Source organism: Chanodichthys erythropterus, chromosome 10 (genome assembly GCF_024489055.1).
Source record: "Chanodichthys erythropterus isolate Z2021 chromosome 10, ASM2448905v1, whole genome shotgun sequence".
Classification (NCBI taxonomy): domain Eukaryota; kingdom Metazoa; phylum Chordata; class Actinopteri; order Cypriniformes; family Xenocyprididae; genus Chanodichthys; species Chanodichthys erythropterus.
Window position 1 is genome coordinate 15,684,264 of NC_090230.1, and position 18,334 is coordinate 15,702,597.

At 38.7% G+C, this 18,334-nt stretch overlaps 1 protein-coding gene across 1 annotated transcript in view; it reads left to right on the forward strand.

The window, feature by feature from the left end:
- The window catches only part of shdb (Src homology 2 domain containing transforming protein D, b), a 35,067-nt gene extending 21,131 nt beyond the window's left edge, over positions 1-13,936 (forward strand). Inside the window, exons 5-7 of the mRNA XM_067398698.1 lie at positions 8,281-8,446; positions 10,625-10,744; positions 13,048-13,936. Of these exons, the coding sequence (XP_067254799.1) occupies positions 8,281-8,446; positions 10,625-10,744; positions 13,048-13,234 (473 nt within the window). The 3' untranslated portion in view covers positions 13,235-13,936. The remainder of the gene's footprint in view (positions 1-8,280; positions 8,447-10,624; positions 10,745-13,047) is intronic.
- Positions 13,937-18,334: the final 4,398 nt, after the last annotated feature.

Sequence of the window (18,334 nt, forward strand, 5' to 3'; positions counted from 1 at the left end):
AAAGTGGTGGCTCGCATGTCCCGGGTCTGTCAAGCCGCTGTAAGCAAGCCCGAGGGAAGCGAGAATGGCTCCTATATCAATTTATTTCTCTCTTTTTCTCTTTGTGACAGTAATGAAAAGGCATGTCCTGGTAATTCGCTCTCGCACAAATACACTGAGGCAGGAGAGGGAGAAATGCATTCGGGCGGGGGATGGAAGAGGGAATATCATCTCACTTAGGAGGAAAAATGAAAGCGAGAGAGGAAAGAGGGCGGTAAGTGGTTTACAGAAGATAAAAAGCTCAGACAGTGGAGCGGAAAAGGATGAATGTAATGAAAGGGGAGAAATGGGATTTTCTTAGCACTGTTTTCCGGTAATTACGTGAACAATAAGTGAGGTAAATAGCACACTAGCTTTGTTTGTCATTGTGACAATTATTACGGTGTCTGTGTGGTAAATGTATATATTAACGTGTGTGATTTAGATTTTTTTTTTTTTTTTTCAGTTTAAATATTTAATGCAATTAAAGCAGCATCCTTTTTTTACCCTTATAATTTGGCTAGCGTTACATTATATGATCACGCTCTTATTCACGCAAATGCTTTTAAACCAAGCGGCACTAGACAAATGAGAATGTCGTGTCTCTGGCCCTGTTTCCACCTGGAATTGAATTGATTGATTGATTTGGTCAATTGGACAAGTGGACGATGCTAAATATAGGTGTAAATGGGGTGTAAAACGTTTTGAGCTTGTCCACTTTCTACCACTTCCCGAAGTAGTCGAAAACGCATTCGACTGGATTGCTGTCGTAGTGGAAACACTCGTTGTCGAATGCGTTCAGACAGCCGCTAGAGACTGCCTTCTCTCAGTCTACTGACCTAATGAGTAAACATGGTAAGCATGCTAGCCAGACGGGGTTTAAACTTTGTTGGCTGAAGACCCAAGTTTGGTTTGAAGACTAAAAATGTACCAAGCACAATGTTCTCTCTCCATTCCAGATTTCTAACACGCACTAACCATGTTCGGCCGGTCTTGCGGCTGCTCTCCATATTTTCTCATATCTATGTGTGCGTACATACGTAAATTGCGCAAGCTTATTTTGTCCATTAAATCGAAAGATCTGAAAAAACCCTTATATTTGTCCGTCCACAGACCGTCCCCTTGAAGAAATCATGACAGAAGTGGTTAAAAGTGGACAAAAGGGACAGATTAAAATACCAGTTGTAAATGGGTATGTGTCTCCCTCGTCCTCTTGTGATCAGATTGACCAAAACCAAAGTCCCTTTAAGACAAGTCATTTCACTCGGCGGCCATCTTTGAAACGCGCCTCGGGCATCCTGGGCATCATGCCTATCTCTTTGAATGGGGAAACATCAAATTCTCCAAAACTGTTCGCCAACCTTACGATTAAATTTCATATTTGAAATCACCAATGAAATCTGACAACAGCTGTCTTATAAATGTTTTATCCAAACGCTCGAATCATGACAAAAAAATATTTTTAAGGCTGGATCAGCTAATGCGCATGCGCAGACCTAAATACGCGTCTCTTCTGCCATGTTTCATGTTTTCTACAGAAACCGGTGCTTCTAGCGGCTGCTGCAGTGACGCGATGACTTTAACAGTCGGCGATTGGCTCTTATTTAGAAGGCGGGACTTAATTCCGCCATATTGCGCGTTGCACTTTCTCCCATTCAAAACAATACGAGTGACACGTGTTGTGTTATTCTATAGTCTTTGCCTGTATATATATATATACACGACACTGTTTTAACTAAAAACGTAAAACTTTTTATGTGTTTTGACCGTTTATTTACAGCAGAGTTTTGTTGGCCTGAAAACGCAAACTTTTGAAAATGGGTTTCAAAATGCAAGTTTTTGAAAACGGTGCCGTAAAAAAAAAAAACGATGACGTCATTCACATGCGCATAACATGTTCGTTCTATAGTGTTTTATCACCATCTAATTATCACCATCTGCCTGCCAGCAGATTACAGCGTTTTTAGTAGTTTTCGCGGATCCATGTGAATGGGGATCGTTTTGACAATGGTGACGTCTGTACACGTAAAACTCAAAGAAAAACTTGGATTTCGTTTAAACGTGCCCTTAGATGCCTCTTTTTTTTTTTTTTTTTTTTGTAACTACATATTTATGGTAAATATCGAGATACTGATTGTAAAATGCCTGAAAAATGTTGAGATTTATTTAGCTGTATCCCCCAGCCTTAGTTGTCACCATTAGCAGTAAAATCTGTACATGTTAGATGTTAATTGAATCCAGATCCCAAATAAAAAATCCTCTAGATGAGCGCACATAAAAAGCTACCAAAGCATAAAGCGCATTAAGAGTTTGTTTGCACCTTCGGTAATAACATCTGTTGTGTAAATTGAGACTTAATCACAGTTTTCCAATGATGTAATATCGTTTCTTTTTATGAGATGCTCAAATGAGGCTTTCATTATTCCAGATGGGCTCTCACACGTAGACTAATATGCCGTCTCGGCACATTTCTTGCCACAGACGCATTTCTCTATAGCCTTGTGCTTTAGTAATAATGATGTACGAATGGTGTGGCCATCTGTCCCAGCATGATGTATTGTAGCCCAGAGATGACCTTTGTGGCGAGTGGCTGGCGCTCTTCGGTGTGGGTTTTTTGCAGGACCGTGGCTAACAGGCACTGATGCGCTGCCCTTTGTCAGCCTGACTGGGTCTGACAGACATGCTGGAACCGCAGGAGTGATGGGACAGTTAATGCCGATCATTAGAGTCATACAGTGAATGGACAGAGTGGTCTCAAACCAGAGTAGATAGTTGTGCACCTGTAGGTCTATAGAGTTAAAGAACAAGGTATAGATCCATGAGGTTTAAGCAGTGGGGAGGTTTTTATATATATTACATTTACAAAAATAAATTGGATACATATATTTTATATATATATATATATCAATTTATATATATATATATATATATATATATATATCAATTTATATATATATATATCAATTTATATATATATATATCAATTTATATATATATATCAATTTATATATATATATATATATATAAATATATATCAATTTATATATATATCAATTTATATATATATCAATTTATATATATATCAATTTATATAGATATAATATGCCCATCAATGCGCTTCGTTCGTGTTACGGAAGCCAAGAGATTTTTCAACAATGTCACCAAAGAAGAGTGTTTTTGGTTGTGAGGGAAAGATAACCTTTTTCAGCTTCCCAAAGAACCCAGCGTTAAGGGAACAGTGGATGGAGTTTGTTTTTACAGTTGTGCGTGTATGTTTGTTTGTTCCCGGAATTTCGTTTGTAAACAAGTCCCAGTTCGTTACTGGATTTGCAGATTGCGGGTGGTGAGTAAAACTGCATCAAATGTCTGTGTTTTGTTGGCAATTGGCGTGCAAGTGCATAAAATGTAAACAACACAAACGTATTTGTTCCCTTTTTTTTAATAATGATGTCGCAGCTTGCAGACTATCTCTACGCAAAAGCTGCACGCACTCGTGACTCTTTAGCTTTGCCCACGGCAGGCACGCATCCAGGAGCTCGGCTTTTTCGGAAAGACTCGGTACAGCATATCATATTTATAAATGATAGATAATACTAAAGACTTTTCGGAGATATGAAGGATGCAATACTACTCTACAGGTACTCAAGATTAACATGAGATTAGTAGAAACTGTGTCTGTTATGTACCCTTTAAAGAATAATACACAAAAACAGTATATTTTAACTATTTGATGTAACAGTTAGGAAATATCCAGAATCAGAGCAGCTATCAAACACTTCAGTCTTCACTGCATAATTTAGATTAAAATAGATTAATTTTTATGAATTTTTATTAATGCAACAAAAATTATTAAATTAAGAGCAGTGAGTGGTATTCTTTTTCTTTTGTTCTTTGATTAACATTAATGGCAGACTGCAGCAGGTTTATTAGGCTGTTGTCACTTGAAGATCTGACGCACATGACACATCTGCATCCTGTTTTCTTTGATGTTTATCTGCTTACCCCCAGTGCATCCAAGATGTAGAGGACTTTTTTTCTTCAGTCGAACGCAAATTATGATTTTTAACTGCAACCGCTGCCGTCTGTCAGTCAAATAATAGCAGTGATTGGGAACTTGAACAATAAGAGTCGAAAAAACTTCCATAGACAAATCCAAATTAAATCCTGCAGCTCGTGACGGCACATTGATGTCCTAAGACACGAAACGATCGGTTTGTGCGAGAAACCGAACAGTATTTATATCATTTTTTACCTCTAATACACCACTATGTCCAACTCCGTTCAGCTTCCGGTTAGTGAGGTCTGATCGCGCTCTGACAACGGAAGTGATGTCTCGTGCTCATTGAAGTATATGGGCGAGACATCACTTCCGTCATCACAACGCGTTTTTTGACCTCATTAACAGGAAGCTGAACGAAGTTGGACATAGTGGTGTATTAGAGGTAAAAATGATATAAATACTGTTCGGTTTCTCGCACAAACCGATCGTTTCGTGTCTTAGGACATTAATGTGTCGTCACGAGCCGCAGGTTTTAATTTTGATTTGTCTAAGCAAGTTTTATTTACTGTTATAGTTGAAGTTCCCAATCACTGCTATTATTTGACTGACAGACGGCAGCGGTTGCAGTTAAAAATCATAATTTGCGTTTGACTGAAGAAAAAAAGTCACCTACATCTTGGATGCACTGGGGGTAAGCAGATAAACATCACATTTTCATTTTTGGGTGAACTGTCCCTTTAAGACTGTGCTTACAAGGATACTTGACAAAAATGGGCCTTTTGGCATAATTTTGTGCGATTTCAAGAGTGAAAGAGAACTCAATGCAACTGGTGTAGGTGGGTAGCACAATTCGACAGTGGTAAATGCTACCAGCATCATATTCATGTGCTTTGAAGCTTTATCATAGTCCTTACCTACCCCTTCCCTTTAAACAATGCAAATATAGTGTTGGTAGCACAATCTAATAAGCTTGCCTTATTCGTCAGAACACCAAATTCATCTGAAGCGGCTTTCTGTGCACACGAGTCATGTGTGTCACACAGAAGATTCACAGACAGCGCTCTCTTTTGTGTCTTGTGGCACTTGAATGGTTTAAATGCATTTGCATGAATAAGAGCGTGATCATATAATCTTATGCTAGCTAAAGGATGACGGAATAAAATGTATGCTGCGTTAATTGCGTTAAATATTTTTAAGTGCGTTTTTGCTTGTATAATAATGTTTTAATGTTTTTATTCTTTTTTTCACTTAGATGCCACAGTCTTAAGGTGGTAGTTCAATTTGTCTTTAGTTGGTTCATTAAGAATTACACTGGATTATTTGTGAAATCATCCAAATTATTGGTGGAATTAGGTGGATTATTCACAGGGTTAGGCAGGTTTGAAGGAGGGTTAGCGGGTCCACGCTCTGATTCTGGTTCTCCAGATGGGACCATTGTACCGCGCCAAGCATCAATAATGCACAGGGAGCGGGGCGAAAGAGTCTGTGACATTCTGTCTTCAATAATTCACCAGTCAGCGGGGGGACGTATGGGCCCGCCTGTTTCTTTTTCCAAACATCACCCAGTCGTGTTCTTTTCGAGAGGGCGCGATGAAGGGGGTGGAAGTGTCGGATGGTGGTCTGTTTATAAAGATGTCACACACCTCCCCTTTGGCCTATTCTTCATCTTGTAATCCTGTTTGAGAGTGTGATGTGCTTGTATGCGTTACAAGGCGCCCCATGTAAGTATGTGATTTGGGATTGAGATGATATGGAATTTTTGGGCTGACTTTTTTAATATTTGAGTTTTAACCTATGCTAAATAGCTAATTCATTTTAAAAAGATTTAACAAATAATCTGAGAATAAGCTGAATTATGGACCAGACCTTGTTTAGTGAAATGTTTCAATGGAGCGTACCTCATCAAGTCAAAGAAGTTATTTTAATTCAGTACATTTTGTATGGGAATTAGCAAGCAGCCAATGTGACTGAAATGTCACAACGGCTCCTGTTTGAGTGCGTGAATATATGTGTTGTTAATGAGATTTATGGGATTGAGATGTTAATTAGATGTTGAGTCAGCTCTCATATTGCTTTTCCTGCCTGATAAGCAACACTGACATCGGTGGATTGTCTCTCTTTTCTCTGTTATCTGTTTCTCACCATTCTCTCTCTCTTTCACTGTCTGTGTTACTCGCTGTGTGGAGAAATAGATATGAAAGATCTGACCGAGCTGCCATGGCCTCCTCCAGTCGGACAGCTGGAGGAGGAGCCCAACTGTGGCGAGCAAGGTGAACTTTGACCCTTCCTCCTCCCCACTGCTCCCCCTCCAGTGTCCTGCATCTGTCGAGCTCGCTGAGTCACTGTATTGCTAGGAACCTCCCGTTTGCTTCCCTTTTGATTTAAGTCACTCCCGCTCAGTGCTGCTCTCATCACGGTAGCATGTGATGAGTGCATGAGGTCAGTTCTGTCCTCCGGTCGTGTTTTCACTGGGGATGCACCGATAATTCTACTGATACAAGCGGGTTTTTTTTTCCGTTAATTGAAATGAAGCTGAAATAAACTAAAATATAAATCTTGGAAATTTAGAAATGTTGCCTATGTAACTAATAAGTGCAATTAGATGTACTAAAAATATAACAACGGAAATAAAAATAAAGCTACTGTAAATATTAAAAAAATACTCAACTTATCTGTACTGGCTGATACAGGTAAGCTTATTTAATCAATAAATGGTTGATTGATTGTAATTGTAAACTGTTTTGTCTAAAAAAAATTAAAAGACTAAAAACTAAAATCAGTTGGTTTTTTTTTTAAACGCAGCAAGTGAATTTAGACGTTACAACTTTAAAAAATGGATATTTTGAGATTTGCGAAAGATTACATTTAATAGTGTTTGTAAAGATTAAAGTGTAACACTGCCAATTTTCTATTTTTTTTTTTTTTTTTCTTCACCCTTTTTGTAGTGTTACAATGTCGGTAGCATATGTAAATTAACAATGTTTACTCATTCTCCATGTTACCTGGACAGAGAAATTCACGTTTATTTGTCAGCAAAAGTCCACTGAAATACACATTTTGGACTCTGTCAGAAGTACAATCTGTAGTTTTCACAGTTTCTTTTCATTTTTCCCCTCCGTTCATTGTCATCCAGTATGAATTGCTGATGACTAACACAGAGGTTTTTCGTCACTGCATTCTCTCCGTATTTACAATTCTTTGCAGCCTTTAACCACTACCTACAACTACCTACAACGTTCACTCTTTGAATTCTTGCACCCAAGTGAACACCATTATGATTAAAAGTTTGCAAAGAAGTATTTCCTACTAAAGCAAGGTGGTATTTGACTGTGGTCAAGCGTATTCAGAGCCAACTGGTGGGAGTGGCCTTTGACGCCATCCAACATTGCATTAAGGGTATTGAAGTTTTTCTATTTGGCAAAAGAGAAGACAACAGCCTTTTTTTCTGTTTTCTCTAGTCAGGTAGCACCGATTTCACATTTTTTTCACCTTTCTACTGAAGCCAAGTTTTATTAAAAGTCCATTTTGCCAGTGGTGAAGTACCCCTTTACGTTTAAGTGAGCCTTAGATGACAGCAAAGATAATCTGAATGTAAAAATATGCGAATTGAGCATTTAGAATAAAATGCCTACCTAATGATAACCAATGAGGTACTGATAAATCGTGCATCCCTAGTTTTCACACTTGGTTTGATATGAACTTCAGTTCGATTAACCTCTTCCATGGATCAGCAGGACTCTTTTCACATTATATTGTTTTGCTCTGAACCCTGGTACATTTGTGTTATAAATGTGGCACCTTAATTTCCTACACCCTCCTGTTTTATTACTCTTCGTTGCCCTGGTTTAGACCCCTGCTTTGCATATCCACCTTTTTTTTTTTTGACAGTCTTAATCAGGCATAATGCAACAAACTTATTTGTTTAATATCAGATATATGGAATGGAATTTCTAATCAATGACATTTCACAATAGTTTGCACAACTCCGCAACATGACAGTTGTCTGATTAAAAATTATTGTTGCTCATCCTGTTGCATTCGCACTATCCCACAAACCACATCCATCATTTGAACCATACAACTGAGACTAACATGAAAGAGTTTTATCAATTGCCGGTTTGTTGCGTCATCCCTGGTTGAGACCCAGTGATGGAAAATCTACTGTGTTTTTGTTTTTCAAACAACTATCTTTAATCACTTTTGCACTGCTGTTTGATGTTGAATTCAGTCTTTTCGTCTCTCTCACTGTGTCCTTCATACAGTGCAGTTTGAGGGTGCGGAGTGGGACCGTTCCTGTTCTCCCACAGAACGCCTGAGGTGTTCCAGGCCTCCGCAGACCACAGGCAGCACGAAGCTACGCAAGCCCAGTGATCCTCATTCCATGATCGGGGAGAGAGTGGATCCCACCCTTCCCCTGGAGAAACAAGTGTACGTCCAACATGTCGCCACAAACCATTAGAGGTTTGAAGAAAAAATTTGAGAGGACAAGACAGCTAAGCTAAAAAAAAAAAAAAAATGCCACAATTAGAATGCTATCCTATAATGTGATTTGCTGATCCTCGTGTTGTTTCAAACTTGTATGTGCTTTCATTCTTCTGGGGAACATGAAAGAAGATATTTGACAGAATATACAGTTTTGACATTTTCAAGATGCTAAATGGATGGTCTCTCAGTGTAATGTCTCGGGCCTTTGGGAATGTCAACATGGTGTGTTATTATTTTATGACTTTGAGAATGATTTATGATGGCGATGTGCATGGTTACTCCATTAGAAAGTGCAGTCAAGTGTGTCCAAAATATTGCTACAAATTAGTCAGCTGTTCAGGATACAAAATTCCCCAGACACATCACCCTCAGTTAGACAGCAGCTGGGGTCTCACAGGGGACATGCCACAACAGTCACAAACATACTAACTCTCAAAATATTTACTGGTGTCATATTCCACACATTTGTAGTATTATGAAGTTAGTTAAGGTTTCTTGCACCAAAATCCGTTGTAATTTAGTTTTTAATTAAAAAAAAAAATTTCCACCTGGACCCGTAGAATTAAACAACCTGTTTATGAATGTTAGAGATCTGCAAAATTTTAAAGATCACGATAGCGCACGATAAATGGAGTTGTTGCGTCTCATTCACTAAGGATGCGTACGCACAAATTACGTGAAATCTACATACAGATGTTTTTCCGAACAAATCAGGATTCATCAATAACTTTCGTTCTAAAATGTATTCTAAACTCATGAAAAATGTCGGAACAACTGAAACCATTCTTACGCAAAAATTACATACTCTTGGTGGCCTTAAACATTTAAGATGAAATTTTAAACAAGATCATAGATCTTAAATGTATGTATATGTGTGGCTAATCAGAGGTGTGTAATGTGTATATAAAAGGTGTTTGTTGCATTTGAACTAGTTCAAATCTTGATGCACGTGCTCTCAGGCGAGAATGCGTCTTTAGAGAGTGTCAAGTTTGCCGAGAGTGACGAAAGAAAGCCCTTATATGGTTTGAGTGTGTTTTTTATGTAAATGACATACTTTGGGCAAGCGGTTGCTTATTTAGAATACTCCGAATTCATCAACATAAGATGTTACGAATAAATTCATGTGCGTATGCACGTGTTGTGAATTAGGTGGAAAGTTTTTGTGAGAAGTTCAAATGTGCGTATAAATATGAATAGTGTACGCAATTATTAGTGAATGAGACCCAATGTCGTCTTCTGAACTGCCTGAAACGAGTCTTCAGTAATTCCAGTCATCTCTCGTGCTCGACCTAGGTAAATTTATAACAAATTTGCATAATGCCAGCCTATGGTCTTCATTGGCTGCCCATTCATAACATCTACTTCGACCCGCCCTCAAACACTAGAGTTGTAGCCGAGGCCTGGAAGAGTTTGGTTTGTGTTGTTGATATTGTTAAGAAGATGCTGTTTTCAGTGCTGCCAATGCAAATCTTTGCATACGCTTCCAAAGGATGAGAACCCGGACTTATGTTTCCGACATGCTGTAAGCGGTAGACCAATTACAACACACTTAACCGTCTGACCTGTCAGAGCAGAGTACACCAATCTCAACAGACTGATGCTATGTCCGAAATCGCATTCTGTCTGAGTAGGTACTACATTTGAATTTGAATTTACTTTCATGACCATTAAAAAAAATATGCTCCATATAGTATGAATTTGGGTAGTATGAATGAAATTCAGATGTACTACATCTGCCATGTTGTTACTGTCACGTGACCTACCAGCATCATTTGCTTCGCTTCACTGCCATTTATAAATCCGCTCCCGTGGCCTCATGGGATAGTAAAGTGTGCATCGAATTAATCTTGGTGGAAGTATAGGTCATCCGAGTTCTTCTCGCCTACTGTTTTTCCAAATGCTATGAATTTGTGTGAGAAAAGAGGTGATGCTGCAATGTATATTATGAGAAAATTAAAATGTTGTAAACCTATTGTTTAATAAAATTAGTAACCTTTAATAAAGCATAATAGGGGAGTTTTATATGTTAGTGGATTTTGTTATGATTTGCTGACCTCTTTACCGGTGAAATGGCTTTGATTTGTAAACATGGTTTTGATATCACATCCTGTTGTCTTTCAGATGGTATCATGGCGCTCTGTCACGTTCGGAGGCTGAGTCTCTACTGACCCTCTGTAAGGAGTGCAGTTATTTAGTGCGAAACAGCGAGACCAGTCGCTTGGACTACTCCCTCTCTCTGAGGTACAGCACTGCCCCTCTTCCTCCCTCCAACACAGCCACATTTTATTTCTCCTTTCCCTCCATTACCGTTAAATGAAATGAGCAAATCTCATCCCTATTACCCCATTCCAGCTAATTGCCATGTGTTTTGCTTCATTTGTGTCTAGTTGTCTGAATCTTAGTTGTTTTTGTTCTTCATTCTCACCTACAATTATCAGAAGAGTTCATCTTTTCAAAGAAATTGCTTAATATTTAATATATAATATATCATTTTGTGAATTTTATATATGTATACTTTACATTAATTTCCATTTTAAATTACAAAATACTATAATATTAATATTTGTTTTCTTTCTTTATTTTTTATATATATATATATATATAATATATAATATATAATATATATATAATATATATATATATATATATATATAATATATATATATATATATATATATAATATATATATAATATATATATATATATATATATATAATATATATGCTTAAATATGCTTAATTTTTATATGTATAATATAGTTTAAAAACATTATATTGAAAGTCACATCGTAGACTCAAATTTAGGCATTTAGCATTTTTTATTGCTATTTTTGTTATTTTATTTTTAATTGCTTTAAACAATAGCTGTTGTAATACAGCATCATTTATGTGATCTATGTATGTGATATTACTATTAACTGTTGTTTGGTTACAAATATTAATGATCACTTTTTTTTTAGCCAGTCACAAAATTGTAGAGACTTTGCCTGCTGTCATGTGACTTTTTGCCATCAGTGTTGGACAGTATTATTTAAATTAGCTCACATTTTTAAAATATTTGTTTTTCTATTATACTGTTTTATCAAACTAATTATTTTTCTCATAACTTAGTTTTAAATTAATTTTCTCCCTTTCTTCCAAACGGCCCTGCTTCATTTGCACACTGATGTGCTTTTCGATAGGCTATCATCTAGAGCGATAGTGCTTATCTGGTCAAATCTCGCAGCTCTAATTACCGTCTTGATCCAGAACCCCTGGTCCCCCTCCTCTTTCTTCTTTTTCTTTTATTCTCCCCGAGCTGTAATCAGGCAGGTGAAAGGCTCTTCAGTTCGCAAACCTGCTCCTGTCGGCGTTAATGAATATGAATGACCCGCAGAAAGCCACAGACACAAGCGGGAGGCCTTTCACACACCTGAACACACTCAGTAATCACACACACCTTGTAATGCAAGTGCACACTTCATAAGTCATGGGCAGAAACACTCCAGAACACATTCAACAACATGCTGAGACTTTGTTCACATGAAATCAGATTTTTACAAGCCCGATCCAAACCACATTCGCACAACAGTATCTGACAACTGTGGGAATGAATGAACGGTGCTGTCTGATGTCATAATGCTGTACGCCAGCGGCCTTAGAGGTCTGATCCAAATCAAAGTGACAGCGGCTCAGTATAGAGAGCTTTGAATGAGCTGCCATTGAGATTCACAGGCTTTATATTGAGCTTATAAATGACTCTGTTCGTCACGTACCTGGTAGATAATACCTTTTTTGAAGACGACAAGCTCCTTGAACACGTTAAGTCTTGAATTTCAATGTGCCGCTTCAGCGTTAGCTTGATTTTTAATAGGGTGAGAAAGATGTTCTCAGCCTCCTTTATGTTTTTATTCACACTCAGTAAGGTGAATTGTACAGTACAGTACAATGACAGCCTCAAACTAACCAATTGCTTCCTGTTTCTATACATAGAAATCCAGCAGTTTGTCCTGAGCCATCTTAAAGGGGAGGTCTAGAATAATGTGCTGAAGTTACTATATTCTTATACATCACTCAGATTGTCCTATTTATTGTGGGTAGTCTTTTGTTCACCGGTGACCCAAATACGAGATTCACAGTCCCACCTAGGGATCATGTTATATTAAAGCTGTCAAGTCACGCTAAAATGATTGGAATATATCTGTGGTTAGTTTGTTGTCGTCTCTAGTGATTTAACAATGTTATAAGGCAATGTTACTGTTTGATTACCATATTCATATACCATGGTACTGTAAAGAACTTAAAAAATTCACCAATACTGGCATGGTATCATAGTAGTATCAAAAATGTTGTATTACCTTGATTTATTTTTATGACAATGCCTTGTTTTTTCCCCAGATCCAATTATAATTTAATTTTATTTGACGAAAAGCATTTATTTAATTTTTCAGGCTTTCTTTTCATAGAACAGCAAAGTAGTGTTTCTTTTGTGGAAAGCATTTACAGGCTTATTTTGTTGCTCAACATGCCTGAATATTTATAGTGGTTTTACATGTTCTTTTTCAGGAGCTGCCAGGGTTTCATGCACATGAAGTTTAGCCAGTCCAAAGATGGCCGCTATATCCTGGGCCAGAACAGCCCTCCATTTGACACCATCCCTGAAGTGATCCACTATTACACCACACATAAACTCCCCATCAAAGGAGCTGAACACTTGTCCCTGCTCTTCCCTGTGCTGGTTCAGACTCTCTGATTGGTCAGAGCACTGGTTTATGCCATTGGGAATGAAGAGTTCTTGGATGAACATTCAACACATTCAACAATGACGTACACCAACCTTTGGGTCCCTCATGTCTTTGATTGTACAAAAGCATCTGGTTGAGGACACAAACTTTTCCAATAGATACTTCAGATCCATTTACAGTTAGATCTGTTCACATGCCAATTCACATACTTGTTAATAATTCACCAAATGAACCTTCTGTGAACCGTACCAGACTGGTGGCAGCGAGACCTGTTGCTTGTCTTCAGTCGTCTGCCTGTCTAATTCTCCACTGGGATGGTGGATTAGCCACTGCTGATGTTTATTGATCGATTAGCAGCCTCTTAGGATGAGCAGACAAGTCTCCGCTCTTTTATAGCTGCTGTAAAAGACATTTCCACACGGCTGTTTATGACTATTCTCTCTTTAAAATTTGTAAAGCCTTTTGGTTCTAGAAGACCCTTGAGACCACACACTAATGTTGTTTGGTCCACTCAAGACTGTAGTCCTTGGAAAACCAGTTTAGTTCTTACATTATCTTTGTTAGACCTCAACATTGTCGGGGTGGCTGGTCGTAGATCAGTGTACATTGGCACATTTTAATGTTTGGGACAGTAGCTGAAACCAACTGATCAAATGATTGATGTGAAGTTTGAATCATGATCACTCACAGAGATGTTCCTGTAATTGGTATTTTAGGTCACAGATACAGTAAAATGCTGAACATGTGTTTCTTTAATTCCTGTTTGTGTTATATAATAAACTTTCTAAAGAGAATGCTAGTAGTTAATAACAACTGATGCTTCAAACTGTATCACAGTCCCTTTAAGACAAGTCATTTGTCTTGGGCATGCAAGTGCAGCTCTGATCTCTTTGAATGGGGAAACGTCATTCAACAAGATGTTTACCAAGCTTTCGATTAAATTTCATATTTGAAATCACCAATGAAATCTGACAATAACTGTCTCATAAATTTAGTTTCTAAACGCTCAAATCATGACACAAAAAAAAAAAATTCAGGCTGGATCAAGCTAATGCGCATGTGCAGTCCTAAAGTGTGCATCTCTTGTGTCTCGTTTCAGAGGCGCGCGTCTGACTGTTTCTATAGGAACCGGAGCTTCTAATGGCCGCTGCAGTGACTTAGAAGGCGGGACTTATTCCGCCATATTGCGCATTCTCCCATTCAAAACAATACGAGTGACACGTCTTGTGTTATTCTATAGTCTTTGACTATTTTATCTCAGTTACTGACAGTTTGAGATATAGACAAGATTTTTGTATATTTTTACATTTGTATTTTACATTTGCAAAACCCACCACCTTGTTTGCTAGGTTGTTCTAGGTGGCTGCCATGGAGTTTTGGGTATTACCGTGTTGTTCCGAATATAAGACGATGTTTCTTTCTTAGAAATGCATCTTTAAAAAAACCGGGTTCATCTTATATTCAGGGACTAGACTTTTACATGTCAATAATACACCCACAACATTACACCCTGCAATGCCAATTGTGCGTAAAATGAGTGTGCCACTCTGATACGGTGTGTCAGAGTGTAATGTTAGAAGATTGAGAGCCGCTTGACTGTCATGTTTACGTACCTCGCTGACGGGACCAAAATTCCCCAGTACGTGAATTTAAAACGTAAGGTAACCAGATTTCAAAACTACAATAATTTAGCTTCTACTGTTAATTAAATTTTGGTAGGCCAAATAGTTCTCACAATGAGATGGATAACCTAATTGTTATATAATTTAGATGGGCTACAGGTTATTTTTATGGTATGCCAAAAAGTGTTTATTTTTAAATACGATCAATGATACATTTTAGCAGTATTTACTATACTTTCAATACAAAAATTAAAATATGAAAAATATTTTCAAATTAAAGCATTTTCCTATATAAAATACAACATTTGATATTCAAAAGATTAGATATTTTAAGTACATCTTGAAAAAGGGTGGGGGGGGGGGTCGTCTTATATTCGGAACAATTCGTTATATAGGATGTTCTGGGCAGTTCTGGTTGATGGGGAGTTCTGGGTTGATAGGGTGTTTTGGGTGATTGCTAGGGAGTTCTAGGTGGTTGCTAGGGTATTCTGTGTGGTTGCAAGGATTTTCTGGGTGGCCATTGGGGTGTTGGTAGGGGAGGGGTTGTTGGATTTTGCTAGGGTGATTTTAGATGGTTGTTAGGTTGTTGCATTCTGGCTTAAGCCAAAAGTCTCTACCCCTTAGTCTCCATTATATTCTGGTCTCCAAATATGGCTTGGGTCTATCCTTCAAATTTCATCTTAATATATTTTTTTTGTCTTTTATTATCTGACAATCGAAAGTCTGATTTAAAAAAAAAAAAAAAAAAAGTAATCAGAATGTAGTTACCACAGATAAGCAGTTGTGCAAATCCTTAAGCCCCAATTATGAGCTATAGTCATTTGGTCAGCATCGTTGTTTTACGATGTGCTTTTAAATAAAATGGAATTTGAATAGTCACATTGATATCGTAGCAAGCACCAGTAGTCAATTTAATTGCTGTAGCTTGCCATGCATATTACTTTAATAGCTTCACATTGCTTATTATCAAGAGACAGAGAAAATGGTGTTGAGATTGACAAAGATGTGTTAATGGTTACTATACGTGTGTTTTATCCTGGGACCACATGCCATGCACGGAAAGATTGCAAAGTCTGAACGTTAAGCACGAGTGTGAACATTTTGCTTTTCCCATTGAAGCCCACAGAAGGCCGTCTTCCTAAATCAGGCGGTGTTTGTGTGTTCACGTGTGTGTGCTTCCTCATTATCTCTGTTCTGCCGAAGCGAAGCGTTCTGGGATTGCTTTCATTACACTGCCAAATGAAACGGCGGAGAATGATTACTGGTGTGACGGGCGGAGAAGGTGGTTCAGATCAGTCCTCGTCCCTCCAACTTCAGTAAGGACGACTGAGAGAAAACGAGGGGGAAATTAAGTCTGCAAGCACATTTTGCCGTTTTTTTAATGCAATAACATTTTGGTGTGCTTCGAGATGTCTATCACAATTTAGAATATGCCTCGCCCTTGTGCATATTTGGCAACAGATGATGATCTATCAGATGCGCTCACTGAGAAAGACACCTGCGATCACAACAGAGCCAGGAATAATTTCACACTCAAACCACACCAATTTCGACCAAGCCCAAAAACTCGCAATCCTACAGCGGATGGCATCTAATGCTAGCGGCTTCTGCGTTGGCTACTGGTAACGATTGTTCCCAGCTGCTCTGACACATATCCAGGCATGTCCACATGTGCGTCTCGAGCGCCTCGTATCACATTGTCCGAGACAGATTAATCTCGCTCAGACATTCCACAAACAGGCACGCACTCACTCTTGGAGGGAAAGCAGTTTCGACAGGTGTGTCTGCTAGACTGTAACCAGAGATCGGTCAAAATTTAAACAGCTGAAACTAGGGGCTCATCTACCGTGTCAATACCTCAAAAGCCCTACGACGTCTTCCTCACAGTGAACACTGCGCTAATTCCTCTGGTAATTAGGCTCTTACTAGTCATGGAATAATTAGGTCTTACAAAGAGAGGCATTTCTCAGCCGCAAGCTTAGACAAAAGCCGAGCAGTGAAAAGGGGGCCCAGATGTGCACCGAAGGGTGGAAAAAATCAACATCATTCACAAGGGCTGCCGTCATTATCGTGTTACCAGCGCTCAAGCGAGGTGTCATCTGGATTTCATTATGGTGAGGACTGGCAACTTTACCATCTGTTAATTTACTGACATCTGACCTTTGAACCCTCCTCCCGCCCTTGTGGGCAGCTGTCCCAGATAAAGTCCTCATCTTGGAGAGCTTATCTCCTAAAGCCCCGTCAGATGCAGCTCGCATACGGCTGCAGCTGAAGGCTATTGTAATGGATTGAAAAAGACCGGGATCTGGGGAGGACTGAACGTATCCTCGGCTCTACTTCAGAGGATAAGCATAGATGATCCTCAGATTTCCAGGTCTCGGAATCGCATTTCAGGCGTTCGTGTGATGTGATTAGGCCAAGTAGGAATGCTCCTGGTTCAATATCCTTGGTCCTGAGCCAAGATTCATATCAAACAATCAAAACCAAACCAAACCCTATGCCTAACCCAAACTTACCCCTAAAAGGAAACGACCAATGGTTCTTGTGAATCCTAGACTTTCAACCAAGTCATACAAGTAAGGTATACACCTTAGGATCTCATTGGTGGAAGAATACATATATTTATCACTGTTGACAAATTTGCAAATAATTGTGCCTCTCGCTTATAGGTGTCCAGTCCTGCTCCTAGAGCAGGGGTGGGGAACATTGATCCTGGAGGGCCACTGCCCTGCAGAGTTTCGTTCCAACCCTGAGAAAAAACATTCACCTGCCTGTAACTTTAGTAATCCTGAAGACCTTGATTAGCTTGTGCAGGTGTGTTTGATTAGGGTTGTAGCTAAACTCTGCAGGACAGTAGCCCTCCAGGATCAACGTTCCCCACCCATCCTAGAGGGACACCATTCTGCAGAGTTTAGCTCCAACACACCTGCCTAGACATTTCTAGTGATCCTGAGGACTTTGATAAGCTGGTTCAGGTGGGTTTAATTAGGATTGGAGCTAAACTCTGCAGGAAGGAGGCCCATTTTTGCCTCATAAAGAACTAATATGCAGTCTTTAGGAGTAGATAAGCTCCAAATTTGTACCTTTGGGGGTACTGGCATTTTTGCATTATTTCTGCTAGTGGAGAACAATCATGCACTTTAATATTCCACCATTTCATTGATTTTTATTATTCATTTTGTAAAAAGAACTAACATAATTTGGGCACCCCTTCATTGGCAGTCGCCCTGTCGAATAAGACGACTGGGCTTGTGTCACGCTACAGCTTGTCTGGCATCTTAGTTGAAGCATCTTCTCTTCGCTTTCATTTCCAGTTTGGATCCGTATTTGGTCTTGTGGCAAGGGTGCTGGATCCTGCCTTGCACTAATAAGTGCTAGCAAATGATACCAACAGTTTTGGCATTATCAATGACAATTTACTAACTCTAATGTCATTCCAAAGCTGTATAACTTTATGTGTAGGACAAAAAATATTTTTTGAAAATA